At 37.6% G+C, this 16,331-nt stretch overlaps 3 protein-coding genes across 6 annotated transcripts; 1 reads left to right on the forward strand and 2 right to left on the reverse strand.

The window, feature by feature from the left end:
- Positions 1-236: 236 nt before the first annotated feature.
- Positions 237-3,386, forward strand: LOC139112214 (minor histocompatibility antigen H13). Its single transcript, XM_070673087.1, has 6 exons — positions 237-461; positions 771-881; positions 955-1,037; positions 1,159-1,333; positions 1,409-1,902; positions 1,984-3,386. The coding sequence occupies exons 1-6, from the start codon at positions 270-272 to the stop codon at positions 2,063-2,065; spliced, it is 1,137 nt and encodes a 378-aa protein (XP_070529188.1). The 5' UTR covers positions 237-269; the 3' UTR covers positions 2,066-3,386.
- LOC139112217 (proteasome subunit beta type-2) lies at positions 2,456-4,961 on the reverse strand. Its single transcript, XM_070673092.1, has 3 exons — positions 4,281-4,961; positions 3,847-4,203; positions 2,456-3,724 (listed from the first exon to the last, which is right to left on the reverse strand). The coding sequence occupies exons 1-3, from the start codon at positions 4,369-4,371 to the stop codon at positions 3,540-3,542; spliced, it is 633 nt and encodes a 210-aa protein (XP_070529193.1). The 5' UTR covers positions 4,372-4,961; the 3' UTR covers positions 2,456-3,539.
- Positions 4,962-5,778: 817 nt separating this feature from the next.
- Abl (tyrosine-protein kinase Abl) lies at positions 5,779-15,886 on the reverse strand. 4 transcript variants are annotated; one of them, XM_070673066.1, is made up of 10 exons: positions 14,901-15,886; positions 14,213-14,366; positions 13,984-14,093; positions 12,909-13,915; positions 12,583-12,838; positions 12,346-12,480; positions 12,075-12,210; positions 11,780-11,886; positions 10,591-10,754; positions 5,779-10,359 (listed from the first exon to the last, which is right to left on the reverse strand). In XM_070673066.1, exons 1-10 carry the CDS (start codon positions 15,025-15,027, stop codon positions 8,050-8,052), a joined length of 4,506 nt encoding a protein of 1,501 aa, XP_070529167.1. In that variant the 5' UTR covers positions 15,028-15,886; the 3' UTR covers positions 5,779-8,049. The 4 variants fall into 4 exon arrangements, with proteins under 4 accessions (XP_070529167.1, XP_070529165.1, XP_070529166.1 ...); XM_070673064.1 differs by having other exon boundaries at positions 10,591-10,802; XM_070673065.1 differs by having other exon boundaries at positions 11,759-11,886.
- Between the last annotated feature and the right edge of the window lie 445 nt (positions 15,887-16,331).

A 16,331-nucleotide genomic window follows, 5' to 3' on the forward strand; every position in this document is an offset into this window, starting at 1 on the left:
AAACACTCTTTTCTCTCTAAGTTTGAATAAAATTAAATTACATACCGTCAATATAATTCGTAATTCTTGTAACAGACGCGAAGCCGCTCTTTCCGCTCTTTCCGTTTGTGCAGCCATTTGCAATTGGTACCCTTGAACAGATTAGCCAAATTAAATTTCGAGGGAAGGGTATGTTCGTTTTTACATGCACTAGCTGAACTCGCTACACTCGTTTAAGTATGTTACGATAGCACGAGAGAAAACGCGTTGTCTGCGACTACGTTTCCAAGATGGCCAGCAGGATGGACGACGTTATGGCACAAGCGAAAGAAAATTTAACCGAGTATCAAAATGCAACTACAACGAGAGTGCCGTCAACGCCTGAAGGAATGATCATTGCGTATGGCAGCCTTATTATTATGGCTATTTTACCAATTTTTTTCGGTAGCTACCGTGCGGTTAAGCACCATAAGGAACAGCAGGTTAGCATGTTTTGACATATGTTTGATTTACATATCTTTTGTAAGGTTTTTCTGTCTGTCGTATCGTTTTTATGACAATATAACAATTGGCGAAATTTTTTCCCTTTTTTTTTGTATACATATAAATTTATTATGAAATTATATAATCAATTGGGAACAGGATTGTCTTTAGATTTACTATATAGAATTATGTACATTTTGGTGAGTTATTACGAGACAGAATTGTTGTAATAAGTGCAATGATTACTAAATTATTCATACTACATATTTTGTTTATATAGTATCTCCATATTTTTTATTTTTTTGCAGCAATTATATAAAACAAGTGGAGAACAACCTGATACCATGTCTCGCAGAGAAGCTGCCATGTTTCCTTTCATTTCCAGTGTTACATTACTTAGCTTGTATATATTGTATAAGGTAATCTGTTATTTGAATATAAAATATTATTTTTGCAGAATGTTTTCTATAAATTTTGTTTTTTTTCAAACAGGTCTTTGCAAAGGAATATGTCAATTTGATATTAGCTGGATACTTCTTTTTTCTTGGTATTTTAGCCTTATGTCATCTAACAAGGTAATTTTTATTTTGTATAATTGTATGTGATAATTTTTTCTAATTAAATAAAATATTTATTTTGGTTATCAATATGTTCCTTGCTTTTAAATGAATTTTTCTAATGAAAACATTTTTCTAGTCCATTGATCTCATCATTGGTGCCTGCTGCAATACCAAAGACTCAGTATCACATTTTATTTACAAAGGGAAGTGATGATAAAAAGAAACATATAATTGATTACAAATTTAATCTTCATGATATTGTGTGCCTTGTGTGTTGCTCACTTGTGGGCGCCTGGTACCTCTTGAAAAAAGTAAGCATTAAAACGTGCATATTTCTTCGTCGATTGATGCTATTTATTCTATTAATTTTTTTCTTTTTTTTTCAGCATTGGATAGCTAACAATCTGTTCGGTATAGCTTTCGCTATTAATGGAGTTGAATTATTACATCTTAATAATGTTGTCACTGGATGCATTTTATTATGTGGTCTTCTATTTTACGATGCTTTTTGGGTATTTGGTACAGATGTTATGGTGACAGTTGCAAAATCATTTGAAGTGCCCATTAAACTTGTATTTCCGCAAGATCTTTTAGAAAAAGGCCTAAACGCTGGGAATTTTGCCATGCTAGGGCTGGGTGATATTGTATTACCCGGCATCTTTATCGCGTTGCTCCTGCGATTCGACAACAGTTTAAGCAGAAAGACCAATGTTTACTTCTACTCTACATTTTTTGCGTACTTTATGGGGTTACTTGCCACTATGATGATCATGCACTTATTTAATCACGCACAACCTGCTCTGCTGTATTTAGTACCTGCGTGTATAGGCACGCCGTTACTCTTAGCGTTAGTCAAAGGAGATATCAAAGCATTGTTTTCGTAAGTAGTTTTTCAAACCATAAATTATTATAATTTTTTAACGTTAACGATATACACGTCGTTCTTTCAATTGTACTTTAGATATGAGGATCATCCATCGCCACCTAAAAACACGGCGCAACAATCAGAACAGACGCAAGTGGAAACAAGAAAGGATAAGTAATATCTCAACGTGTAAAGTACGCTGTGTGATTTTTGACGATTGTCCTACAATCATCTTTTAAATTTATCGCGCGTGTGAAGAAAAAAAGAAAAAAAAAGGAGAAAGGTAATAATTCATGGTTTATGCTCAAAGTGTACAATCGCGCATTATTAAATACGATAATTTAATCTTTCTATATCTTGCATATACTTAAGATGCAAGATATGTATATTCGTACAATACAATAATTAACGTTCGTAAATATTATTTCGATATCACTTCAATTTGAAAGAAAGAAATCAATTTTAGAATTTAGAACTGTGATAACCAAGAACGCCGTTTTATTTAAACGCAAGAAAAAAAATCTTTATCACTCATGTATGGTATCGATAAGCGACATTTTGATTTCTATTTAAAAAAAAAAAAAAAAAGTTAACCGATAAAACGGAATTAGGTTGTTTTTATTGCTTCATAAATGTAGAAATAAATGTACATGTGTTAGAAGAAAGAGAAAGAGAGAGAGAGAGAGAGAGAGAGAAAGAAAGAAAGAGAAAGAATGAATGACATAAAAATACTTCCAATTGTTGCTTTATATTTCATATGTGATGTACGATAGACTGCTACACACACAAGTCTCTCCGAGTTTTACGATATATTACTTTTTTTTTTTTTAATTTTAAGAACCCTTGCACACTTTTGCATAAGCATAACTCATATGTACAAACAAATGGTTTGTCCATCATATGCAAATGCATAAAAAAAATAAAACAACCATTCCTAATGCATATGCGTTATACAAAACTGTGTTCCTGTGTTCCTAAAAATTAATTTATGTAAGTTTCAGTTATAAACTAATTTTTACTAACATTCCTCAAATTCTAATAAGTTTTTTTTTACCATGTGTGAGTGATAATCATGAATCATAAAGAATAATTTTGTTTTACGATACGTTAAACGAATCAAGGTAGAGAGGTTATTTCTAAAATTATTACAAAGCGAAATATAAAACTTACATCATTGTAGTATATATAAAGACTAATATATATTTATTTGTGATTAATGGATATTAAAATGCATAAGTGCATATCTGAAAAAAATGTATACAAATTTATAGAAAAAAAAGTTAGAGTTGCACGAATCTTTTTAGTTCACAAAAAAAAAAAAAAAAAAAATGGACAAAAAAAGACTGTGACTCTGATAAATATAAGGAAAGTACAATATACTTGTTACTTTTCATTCACCATTAGAAATTACATTTCTAAGTTACAATATTGTCACACTTTGCAAAATTTTTGTAATCTGACAATTCCCAGTTAAATAAACTTTCTTTTGTAAACATAAATGTTTAGCTATTAAAATCTTAAAAAGAAAGAGAGAAAAAGAATTATTCTTTCTTCCTTGTTATTATCTGTATGTATTTATAAATGTATGGTGCAAAGAAGAAAAAGAGAATTAACAATTATAATTATTGATAATTTTATCATTGGAATTACAATTAGATTGATGTTATAAGAGTGGCATCTTCCACAGCTAAGTTCTCAGCTGTAATTGGCTGCAAATCTTTGATTCCATCCTTTGATACCTTTTGAACTTTGAAATTTGGCAAATTAACAATCAGACGCTTCTGAATTTCTCGAACACACTTCTTTAACAATGCATATGCCTCTTCTTCAGTAGAATCTGCAACAAACATTTTTATGTGTTACCTTTGAGCTGATATTAATTTATTTGTTTGCTTAATTTAATAATTTATTTCTTTATTTTAATAATTAATTTCTTGCTTTCTAATATTTCAATCTTACCATATTTATGATATCTATCCAAGACAGACATGGAGAACATTCCACCATATCCATGAGTAGCATAAGGGACTTTTACGCAGGATGCTAAATAATCAATAAAATATAACTCTGGTCCTGAATCATTGTCATATCCAGCTAATAACATATTTACGAAATATGGAGTCCTGCTTCTAAGATAATCAGCTAGATTTCTCCTTGTGAAACAAGCTGCAGCTTTAGGAGATAATTCATAACCATTTCGCATTTTGTATAGCTGAATATTTTTCCCAATGTACTCCGAAAATTGTGTCGTGTCACCTGATTCTCCAGATATCGCCATGACAAGTTTGTCGGAGATCTTATGGATTTTGTGTTCGTCTGTAACATTTTTGTCGAGTGATATGACTAAGATCTTGGGGCGATACAAATTGTATAATAAACATTCTTTCTCTTACCGCTTTTCATAACTATAATAGATTGTGCAGTGGTCATATCAGCGGCAACTAGCACAAAATCTTTACACTGAACACCGATTAAACACTCCATTTTCGCGACAGACTATCGTAGTAAGCAGTAGTCTGACGAGATGAGATTTACGAAGTGAGAAAATGCCTGTCACGAAAACGGTAAGTTAACCTCAAAATATCAAAACGCAGTAAAGAGCGATTCGCATCGCAGCGATCGTAAAGCCATCTGTCGGCCCGCGAGTGTGCGACATTTCGATCTTTGAAATCGGGCTCGTGCACTCTCACGTAGAATAAAATAAGAAAATACATGCAGTAACGAACGCGTTTATCGTGACTTCATCGCAGTCACGAGCGCGTGATCAAAATTAAAATATACGGCCAGCGAGATGTGACAAATAAATCGCCGGTTTATCCTTTCAGCCATTATATTTTTATAAAGTTAGACTTTCTGAAAGCGTATGCGTGACAATTACTCCGATGCATTACACACACTTCGAGTATTTGATTATATATTTGATTACATCGTAAACCTTATATCTACTCACTTTTGCAGGACTCGCAAAGTAATAAAGACCCGACTCGTACGCTGGAAGGCTGATACGGCGTCGACAGCAGCTAGCGAACGTAACTTTAAAGTCGTGTGCGTCGAATTTCACATGTTGCGTATACGTGGTACCGCGCCGGCCGGCTGCCGATGGCTCATTTCCCCCACCAGTGACGAGAATCTGGAGGGAATGTACGCGCATGCGCGTACATTCCCTCCAGATTCTCGTCACTGCCCCCTCCACCGCCGTTCTCTCATTCCTGCCTCTGCTGCCTAGTGTTACGGACGTTAGCCGCTGCCGCCGCAGAAAACAACATATCCGCTTTTTCGGTGTGCGTGCACGTGTGCGAGGAAATTCACGAAACTCTTCTACGAGCACCTGGACAAACAGAGGGATGTGAGTGTAACAATTTTGTCAAACATATTGCCACTTTTCCCTTGATTATACATACAGATTATACATCAAGAGCGGAAAAGTACGCTGCGAATCACAATTGCACGTAAGTATTAATTAATATTCACATCATACTTCTGCATTCTTGACTATAAAAAATATTAGACGAGTAGAAACGTTCGAAAATATTTATCCATTTTATTTCTGCACTACGATTTTTGCAACGTAGACTTTGACCTGAATTTCTTGTCGCGTCTAAATAAATTCTGTTTACTTTAATGTTTGCGTGTCTAGACGATATTCTTATTCCACTATTTGTCTCGCAATAATACGATATTAAATTAATCTTCTCGTCTGTAACACGATGCGAAATATTATCGAATTTTGGAGCGTGTTAAAACATACGTTTTATAAAATAAATATATTATAAAATTAATGCAAAGCGTATACGTATTTATATGTAACAATTTAAATATAACAAATGAGAATTTTGATAGCGCATCGCTATCCGGGGCGAAGTTAATCAAATCTGAAAAAAAAAAGCAACATAATTCGATAATTATTTTTATTTTCGTTTTCAATCTTATATCAATGTATAAAGCAATATTAAAATTTTGTATTAGTAAATCAGTACGTTGGTCGATTCTTGAAGAGAGGAATTTTACATCAAAAAATTGGAAATAAATACGAGAGAGTATAAATAGACATAGACATAAAATTACTATAATACATGTCATATAAAACAATTAATTTTAGTATTTCTTTCATTAATACAATTTCACTCGAATAAACGTCTGGTGACTAAAATTTATTCGTATAACTATTATTCGTTTCTGTTGAGCATGATTCTTTTGATGAAAAGAAGAGAAAGAAGGATTAGTTTATCACAGGTACAAAAACATATATAAAGAAACTTGGGGAGATTGGATCCAAAGAAAAAATACATTTACATGATTAAGACTACTAGCGAATTCAATATGTATACTACTAGCTGTAACGTATGATATAGGCAGTGTCATAAGAAATAGTTTATCGGTGACTTATTTTTCTGTACCTATTGCATTCTTCTCTAATATCGAGCACAAGTCGAACGAAGTATAAGCCTGAAAACCTCCACGAATTTCAGTTCGGTCCACAATATCTTTACAGTCGGTGTATTACAAACTACAAAACTTAGCTTAATCGTTCCTCCACGTGGACACACAACCGACGCTAACGAACGTCCACGTGGAACTTTGTAATATTACATTTATAAACAATAGAAATTTAACTGCATATATAATATTCACTAAAACTTATTCATTTCTGTTTGTCACTTTAAAAAAAAAAAATAATAATGTAAATATATATACGCAATATAAATCGTAATACGGAAGAATAAGTGCGAGTAACAAATGCGTAACATTTAAAACCTTCGTTTGCATATAATGGAGAATACTGTACAAAGACGCAGATAATACAAAGTCGTATATTATTTGTTCCGTTACTTTGTTCCGGCTCTTGCTTGATTGATGTATAATGTATCTATCGATTGGGACGCGCTTTGCCGTAAATTATTCGTCAATTAATCGTTCACGACCCGCGTGGATGTCTTCAGGCGAATATTTCCACTTTTGTGCTTTTGGAAGAACCGAATCGTCATGATTTCCACACTATCATGGATAAGAACGAAGCACACGACACTCAAAAATTTTTGTTTGATTAATTACATTCGATTTTTTACGGTTTTGTTTGAATATAATTTTACGTGTAGGCGTAATCGATTACCGCGCGCGCGTGTGTATAGCTGTTATATTCGACTTACTCTATACAGATACAAAATCATTTATATTGTCCCACAGTACACATGAAACGGCTTAGATGTGTGTCCGTATTTATATATAGTCTAGTCTAAAAATCTCGCGTATAATAATATATGTATATACTAAGCACGATGTGTGTATAAAATTACATGTAAAACGAAATCGATTTATATACGCGGTACGTAAGCGATTCGAGGATATAGAGTTGGCGTTGATATTTCCGTGTCCACGACGACTCTCGCTTTCGCGTTTAATTACGTTCTCGCTCATGCCGATTATATACTACTGAGAATTTGCGTAATCGATTATTTCATACAGTAACTATAATCATCACATTTACTATCGTATATGAAAACCGTCGTACGTCTCGACATAAAAATTCAATCATGCAATGGTGTATACGTTTTCTTTTTCGTCTTAAGGCCATATTTTTGCCAGGCCCGTGAATTGTATGCTGATCACAGCGGTCCAAAGATCTTTTTTTTTTTTATAAAAAAACAAAAGTATATGGATGGTATGCAGGCGGAGATGTAGATATACGAACTTGTAGTTTGTCGCACAGAATTTCCGTTCAAGTCGTATGTATATTTCGTACGTATGTCCCTATGTGACTGCGTGCTGAGAAGTGTACATCGACTCATGCAACTTTGGATCAATTCTTCTAACAATCATGCAGTCATAGTCATTATCGCTTAAGAACTTATTCACATTAAATTTCACTCTTATTGTATTCGCTCGTAAATTAACTATGTTCCAAAAAAAAAAAAAAGAAAAAAAAAGAAAAGGAAAAAAAACGGCCATTCCTTGATAAAACCTTACTTAGTGACTTAGATATATATTTATATAGAATTATATATACTATACGCCCATTTGCAGATGCGAGATAGAGAGATTAAAAGGACGAGAGTGACTTCTGTGATTGTGAGACACATCACAGGGGTAGGGCGGAGGAGCGTGGAGAAAACTTGCAGGGGGAGATGATGCTCGTTTTGATTTTTCACCCGGTTTGATGCAGCTTTATCTCTGCACTGTATTTATCACGTCCCTTATCGTGTTTTGCACATCACACAAGAGTTTTGTATTCTCGGTAATGCCGGCAGCCCGCAGCTGCCTCGCTTGTAGCTCAAGCCGGGTGAGTAGATCACGAAATTGAAATCTCGCGTGCGGCGCGATTGCTGTATCTGTCAGGTTGACGCACATGCCGTGCAGCAGCCCGACCTTGTCGGAAAGCTGCAGCCAGCTGGCCATAACGATGGTCGGACTGCCCTTCAGATTTAAAATACTGTTTTCTATAACATTTGAAATCTCCATCACGCTGTGTTTCGCTCCTTTGGTCAATTCACCGCTGGTCTGCTTATCGTCGTCGTTCTGTGACTTATTACAATTCGGAGTGGCATATATCGAGGAACCGAAATGTTTGCTAGATGGTCCAAGAGGTTTTAATGGCTTTGCCGGCACGATCGGCTTCTCCGTTTCCAAAGTTGCCGAGGTTGACGAAGTCGGAGGCCATATTCGCGAATCACTCTTGCTGGTCGAGCTCTTGGTCGAGGCACCACTATGATCTTCCGGTGAGTCTTCACTCGCAACGTCGCCGATATCTTGTTTGCTACTCACCCCTCTCATGTTTAATTTAGGACTAAGCGGTTGGTTATCACAAGAAGCCTCTTTATTCTCCCACAATTTCTTTAGGCTACTAATACTGCCGGTGCTGCGACGTTTATCGTCGTTCGCATCATCCACACCGGACGACGAATCGGCCGAATCCGCGACGTTACTTCCCTGCGTGTTGTCGTCAAAACGCGACGACTTGTTCCTCTCGTCCGTCGTGCCTCTCTCCTTGTCGGCGTTGTCTACCTTCCGCAATCGGGCTTTAAAATCAATTATCTGACCGTCTGGATTTTCTTCTCTTTGTGGATTATTTCTTTTATCTACTTTCTTTAATTTGAAACCTGCGCTAGTGGCACTCAGTACGTGGCCCTCCGTAATCGGCGAAGTCATCGGAATCTCTTTGTGACTGCTGTTTCTTTCGTGATGTGTGCCCTGCATACTTGTGAAAACATGTTCCTGAACGTTGGACATATCGTTGTTTTTTAATACCGAGATTGCGTATTCACTTGAAAAAATGTGCTGTCTATTGGCGGAATCCATACTGAAGCTGGCGCACAACTCGGACAGGAGCTGCGACGCCGGATCGAGCGGCACTGTCGACAAAGGTGCGTTAATACTAGCGACACTGCCTAATTTTTTTGCGGAACCGGTACCACCGTGCTTCATGTCCGCGCTCTGTTTGATCTCGTTAATTAATTTAAGCTCTAGCATTTCTTTCATGCCAGGTTTGGACTCAAAGGTGTCGGTGGTACCGGTACTGCTTACGACAGTATCAATGGGCGGCGGCGGTGGTGGCGGTGGCGGTGGCGGTGCTTCTTCGGGTACTGGAATCGTAAGTTCTGACTCCGTTTTGGTCGCGTTACTACTCATCGTTTCCTTTGGCCTGTAAATTAATTTCTTCTCGTCGGATTTACCGATACCACCGCCGCTGCAATGTGCATCGCTGGTAGCTGTTTCCCGGCGTCGCAGATTCACACCGAATCGTGAACTAGCTTCCTTCACCGACGGTTCCGCATTCCTCACATCGTTGTTACTATCGTCTTGATCGTAATCGCTAATCTCGTCTTTACTTCGCCATTCCGCTTTTACTTTCCTGAGACCAACCGGCGAACTTGCAATTTTCATATGAGAAGAGGTCTCGGTGCATGGTGACGCCGTCGACACGGGTGGTGGGAGCTCGCAGTGATCGCCGAAAGCTTCGTCTGGAGGAGGAGGGAGATCTACTGGAGGCGGCGGGAACTCCAGATCGGCTAAAGTTGGTTGGACCGATCTCGACGGGCTGGCGGTGCGAAAACTGGAATTATTTGGTGCGCGGAAAGTTCGCAGGCCGATTCCTTCCGTGTTAGTTTTTCGAATTCCTACGGCACGGCTGCGTGGTGAGTTCGGCGGTTGATAAGTATTAACCACTCCGCTCGAGGAATTGCTGCGCGTCATTTGCGGCTGACTGCGTAGATTATTTTGGCGAGGTGAAAGAGAACGATGCTGCGGAATCACGTCGACGACACTCACGGTGGTAATCTCTTGCTGCTGCTGCTGCTGTTCCATGACTGCGTTGGACAAAGAAGACGTAGTGATGTTTTCCTGATTTGGCGGCATACCACTTTGTCGTAAAGATTCTAGATACGCTCCGATTCTGGCTCCTTTTGGCAGAGTACCATAACGGTTGATCGCTCTCTTAACATTTTGCACCTCCAGCGCACCCACATGTGTGACCACCAGCTGAAATACATTTTTATTCTAAAATCATCGGTTTACTTTCTCGAATCGAGAATTGCAAGTTATTCAAGCAGTGCTAAATGCATTTACTATAAAAAAAAAAAAATTTTTTACTCTGAGATTCTCAACACAGACATATAAAAATGTTATTATTACGGGTAAAGAAGGTATGTTTATGTGTCTAGTATTTATACAACTTTGAAATTGTGGCCGCTCAATGTAAGATCATTGTACCTTCTGAGGCAGTACTTCCTTAGACGTGTAAGGTCGAGATTTAATTTGTTTCTGATTGCACGGTAAATTGGATACTGGTTCCGGCGAGGTTGACGGTTGAGGAACAAAGTTATGTTCTGCTGTCCCTTGTGACCCATCTCCATCGTCGTCCATATCGCAACCTCCTGTAGTAATTGACTGTGTAGCCATTGTCACGAGATCTCGTGTGATACCTGAGTCGCCATTTAATAAGGTGTACTGTATATAATCTATAGCTAACATATCTCTCCATCATGTAAGCGCAATGCGTTATAGACATTTCCGGAGGAAAGCTAAGAAAAGAATATTTGCGGCGCCTATCAACTTTAAATTTCTGCTTTTTCTTCTCGTCACACTTTACCTCATTCATCCTAGGGTCATTCTCCTTTGATCGACATTCAGTTAACAGCAGATCCTTAAATTGTGCTCATTATAATCCTATTAATTAGTTAAAGAGTGCTATGATATCATTTATAATGAATAATCAGCAAAAATGGGAAATAGTATATGACGTGTGTTAGTTTTCTCAATGATTTTGTTGTGATATGTATGAATTGAAGCTCAGTAAACTCACATAACACTGCTTGAACACAGTTGAGTTTGGCGATGATAAAATTGATGAAATAATAATACCGTTGCGCAGTCAAATAAATTTTTTTCATAATAATTAAACGAGAAATCAAAATAATATATATCTAAAATCTAAAAAGAAAAAAAAAAGAAAAAAAAAACGACGTTCTACTTGTACTTCTGTAAAAACAAATATCATGCAGTATATACGGAACGTGTTAGGTTTGTAATTCAATACGATAACATATGTAAAGTATCGTCCCTTGTTCGTATAAATGGGAACGAAAACTGTAGCTACAATTTACAGTATGTACGAGATGCAGACGCTTGAGTATGCATTAATAAAATATATCCAAGTACTATTATATATATCGAAAATTAGTATTCGGCATGTTTTCAACATTTAGGTACATACATACTGGCTTGAGGAGAATGACCCACATTCATGAAGCCGTAAATCACTGTAGGCGGAGATGCATATAAAAATTAAACTTAAAATTAAACTGAAAGTTGATAAAAGAAATCAAATAAAAGCGGCATTCGTGCATTCTTCATTACTTAATTTGATATAGTGGAATACCTTCAAAAATCTTATCAATACCATTTAGATCTGTGCCATCGTCAAGGGTCATAGTGCTCACTTCGACATTTTGCTGGTCTTGCTCTTGATAGGCAGAGTCTCGAAAAGAACTACACGATGATAATAAGCTGTAACGGAAAATATATTTTTATTGCATATAAATTTCATTGTGTATTAAAATCATAATTATATCTTTTATTATTATAAGGTATTATTAAATTATAATATTTTTATTATATATAAGATATTATATATAATAAGTATATAAATAAATATAAGTATTATATAATATATATAATAAGTATATATAAAATACCTTGTTCGCTTAGGAGGAGCTGGTGCTTGTTTTCCTTTTTTATTCGTAGATCTTCGCATTTGAACCATGTTACTATTACTCCTACTTGACAAGCCACCCATAAAAGTACTCAGCTTAGTAACCGAACTAACTCCTTCTGCATAAAATGTATTTTATTAAACAATGATAAATTTAAATTTTCTTTTTATCATGTTGTAGAAATAGTAGTTCTAATTTACATCTTCTTATATTTCAATGCTAAGACGTAAGTTGAATCATTAATATAATATACCTTGAGTAATGACGGAAGAAGATAATTGATCGGATACAAGGACTAATCCGTGTATATTTCCTGTACTTCCAGTTTGTGATTTTTTGTATGATAACAATGGAATTTCCCCCCCACCTTGAAGCTGCTTCTCTACCTCTGTAATATGTACAGAATAATAAGCGCGTAATTCTTTGCACAGATTAAAATTAGTTATACAGAAGTTATATAATTAATATTATTATTATATAATTAATTTACCTTCGGTAATACTTGATTCTTGAAACATATTTTCTAATGAGTGATGTATTTCTTTAAAAGTTGGTCGATCTGATGCTGACCACTGCCAGCATTGACGCATTAAATCGTAAACTTTGGGTGGACAGCCAGGAGGACATTCCATACGATAACCATTTTCTAACATGTGATAAACGTCCGTTAGATCGACACCAGGATAAGGAGACATTCCGTAAGTAGCGATCTCCCACAGCAGGATGCCAAATGCCCATACGTCGGACTATAAAAATTATTAATTAATATTTATAATCTAATAATATTATAATAATATTTTTTAACGATTTATATACCTTTGTGGAGAATTTGTTGTACGCTAGACCTTCTGGTGCAGTCCATTTTATAGGAAATTTCGCACCCGCATGAGCTGTATACGTATCGTCTCTCATAAGACGAGCTAGACCGAAATCCGCGACTTTAACGAGGTGATTCTCGCCGACCAAACAATTTCTAGCCGCCAGATCACGATGAATGAAATTTCTACTCTCTAAATAACTCATACCACTTGCGATTTGTGTAGCCATGTGCATCAAAACCACGGCATTAATCTGATGCTTACTTTCGTTCCGCAGGTAATCCAAAAGATTTCCTTTGCTCATGAATTCCGTAATAATATAGAAAGGTGGCTCCCTTGTACACACTCCCAATAATTGTACCAAGTTTCTATGTTTCATCTCTTTCATAATGGCTGCTTCTTCCAAAAAATCCTTCAGTGCCATAGTATCTTCTTTAAGCGTTTTAACTGCCACGGTCATGTTGTATCTCTTCCAAACTGCTTCATATACATCGCCGTATTGGCCGCCTCCTAGCTTATGCCTCATTACTATGTCCGTCCTATTAATTTCCCATTCGTCTGGCTCCGGACTCAATGGAAAAACAGTAGGCTTATTATGCTTTGGTGCAGGATATAGCAGTTGCGTTATAAGGCCGTCGGCAAGCATTGAATGATGGTGCACTAATTCAGCCAGCGTATTAAACTTGCTTTCCGTCGTAACGAACATCTTTCCTTCACTATCTTCGTTGATTCTATAGTGATATACTCGGCCCTCATATCTTAACGAGATGCTACGTTGTCCAGGACTGCTTTCCGATTCTCGTACAAGAAAACTACCGTTTATTCCCGAACTTAATAGATATTCTGCAGCATTTCTAGATATTCTTCCGTGGTACCACGAATGTTTTTCTAAAGAGTTTACGGGTGTTACATAATTTGATGGTACCCATCCCACTTGTCCAGTACTTGAATGAGCTTCACACCATTCTCCACTTTTATTATAACTTAGAATTCGTACTTGTTCACCTATTCAGAAAAATAACAGTTAAATTAAGGAAAATATAATATTTAAATATTAAAAAATGAGTCAATACCCTTTTTTAGACTAAGTTGATTTTCTCCACCAGCTTGAAAATCATACAAGGCAACAAATAATTGAGGATCATCCTCCTCCTGTGCTAAAAGATTTTCCTTGCTAGTCCATCTATATAAAAATATTATTTTTAGAACTAAATAATTTTGACAATTTAATCTTACAAAAATATGTACAACATTTATTATATAACATAATATATTATTTGAGATTTTAAACCATGAACTGACCTATTTGCTGCTTCAAGAAGTCCACTAGCTGATACACCTGCATGTTGTTGAACATTAGATTGCTGTGAAAGGGATTGAACACTAGAACCACTTGGAGGATCACCTTCTGGCAATGCTGGAATGTGAGGGAGAGGTCTACTTTGCAGAAGTGCCTCTGTAAAAAATAAGAAATAGTTCTATTTGTAACCTCCAATATATTAAAAGAACATCAATCTCAAAACAAATCTCTGCTTATGTAATAATATAAGATGTTGAAAATTTTTATAATTACATTCAAAATATATAACTAAGGATCACTGATTAATCATATCTGTATGAAATGTCATGCAGGGAGCACTCAGTTTTTTTTTTCTTTTTCTATGACACAGTTATACATACATGCTTGCATATTACAAAACCTTCATTTAACTGTTAATGTCCATATTACCTCCATGACATGCTTGTTAATACAGACATTAATTTACTCTAATTGCAAAATTAGAAAGTATTATTGTGAAACTAAATTCCTTCCAAATAATAATTCTTTATCATTGACCAGATTTATAAATATTGCAGCATCATATCCTGTCAAATCACATAAGCACAACTACATCAAGCACTTCAACAGGACACCCCTTATAAAACGTGTACTAGTGCCAGTAAATCCATCTGGTACAAAGCAGGTGGGCAATAGGATGTATGTTCTCACCACTGTGTTCGGTAAATATGTTCGAGCCTATGACGCGCGTATCCTTGAGGTTCCTGGGGTGCTTGCGGGTTTGTCGCACGGTGGACCCGGCGGGGATCACCCTGTCCTTGGTCTGCTGGGCGCCCATGGTTCTGTCCGCAGATTACCGTATCATGCCCCACCGGTCGCAGTGTCGGCTTCTGTGACCCGTCTGGCACCTGCTCCGGCCACCCTCGCGGCAGCCACTTCACTTCCGGTGCTCGGCAGGCGCCGGCGACGGGCCCGACATCGTCGCCGTCGATCGTCGTCGTCGTCGTCGTCGTCGTCGTTGTCGGCCGTCCGCGTATCCCGATCCGCGCGAGACACCGCGAGCGTCGGCCACGAGGCGCGCGCGACCCACCCACCCGATCGAAGCGCAGATCACAGTGCGGGCCGCGGCGGGGCCATTCACATTTTTACATGTCAATTACCGCTCTCTCTCTCGCTGCCCCACGCCATATTTGACAGCTTTTGACGTCGATTATTTAGTTTGTCGGTGCATTGCTGCGCGGCAGCACGACGCTGGGCGGGTTCTCATGCGGTGTACCCCACGGTGCCCCCGTTCGCACGTTCTTAATTCCGCGCCCGTTCATCCGTGCGTGCGGCGCGTGCACGCGCATCGATTCCTCTCCGCTCCTCTCTTCTCCAGGGTGCTGAGCTCGAGCAAAAGGTACAAACAACCGCCCGGCGCCGCCAAACGTCGGCGAGATCGATTCAATCACCGTAGATCACTTTATCGATCCGCTTCTTTTCCTTTTCAGCGACCTCTCCTCCGGTCTCCTCCCGATCGCGCAGTACCTGTCTCATTTCAAGCGTGAAACATAAGTAACATGACACAGCTGGAGATGCAGGCGAACCTATCGCGCGAGAGACTTTGACGGGATAGACGACAGCTGACCAATCGCGGGCACACAAACCTTGTTTCAAAACCTCCTGTCGCTCCTCGTAAGTCGAACTTTTCGTACTTTCCTCGATCTCATCTCCTCACTTCTCCTTTTATTCACCGAACGCTCAATTATACGGCCGTTTCAAGTGCAGCATAAATGTAACACGGTGCAGTCCGCGAAAATTAAGCCTTAAATTAAATTCAACACAGATAAGTACAAGAGCGATAAAAATGAAAATTAAACAAGAGCGATTTTATGAAGAAACAGTCTTCGATTAATTCGCTCGACAGTAGCCGTATAACACAAATAGAACGTTGTTCATTTTTTTAGTCAATTAATGCCATTAAAAAACAAATTAAAAGTAAGAAGTTTTATAAAAAAACAAATTAATTATTGCGAGTGTATCTTACAACCGGTGCTTATGGTGGCGACGTCGCGTCGTTAGAGACAAGGCTTAAGGCATGTCGCGTGCACGATGATCTCTGCGGAAAGAGAGACCGGATGCGACGATTCAAAAAGTCTGATC

This window comes from Cardiocondyla obscurior, linkage group LG27 (genome assembly GCF_019399895.1).
Source record: "Cardiocondyla obscurior isolate alpha-2009 linkage group LG27, Cobs3.1, whole genome shotgun sequence".
Taxonomy (NCBI): Eukaryota; Metazoa; Arthropoda; class Insecta; order Hymenoptera; family Formicidae; genus Cardiocondyla; species Cardiocondyla obscurior.

Bases quoted from the DNA above. Each gene is read 5' to 3' on its own strand.
- LOC139112217 (XM_070673092.1), bottom strand. From the start codon at position 4,371: ATGGAGTGTTTAATCGGTGTTCAGTGTAAAGATTTTGTGCTAGTTGCC. The intron at 4,204-4,280 runs GTAAGAGAAAGA...AAAATGTTACAG, and splicing joins TATTATAGTTATGAAAAGCG to ACGAACACAAAATCCATAAG. The intron at 3,725-3,846 runs GTAAGATTGAAA...TGTTTGTTGCAG, and splicing joins GGATAGATATCATAAATATG to ATTCTACTGAAGAAGAGGCA.
- LOC139112214 (XM_070673087.1), top strand. From the start codon at position 270: ATGGCCAGCAGGATGGACGACGTTATGGCACAAGCGAAAGAAAATTTA. The intron at 882-954 runs GTAATCTGTTAT...TTTTTCAAACAG, and splicing joins GCTTGTATATATTGTATAAG to GTCTTTGCAAAGGAATATGT. The intron at 1,038-1,158 runs GTAATTTTTATT...ACATTTTTCTAG, and splicing joins GCCTTATGTCATCTAACAAG to TCCATTGATCTCATCATTGG.
- Abl (XM_070673063.1), bottom strand. From the start codon at position 15,027: ATGGGCGCCCAGCAGACCAAGGACAGGGTGATCCCCGCCGGGTCCACC. The intron at 14,367-14,900 runs GTGAGAACATAC...TATTTTTTACAG, and splicing joins CATATTTACCGAACACAGTG to AGGCACTTCTGCAAAGTAGA. The intron at 13,916-13,983 runs GTATTGACTCAT...TTTTCTGAATAG, and splicing joins TCAACTTAGTCTAAAAAAGG to GTGAACAAGTACGAATTCTA.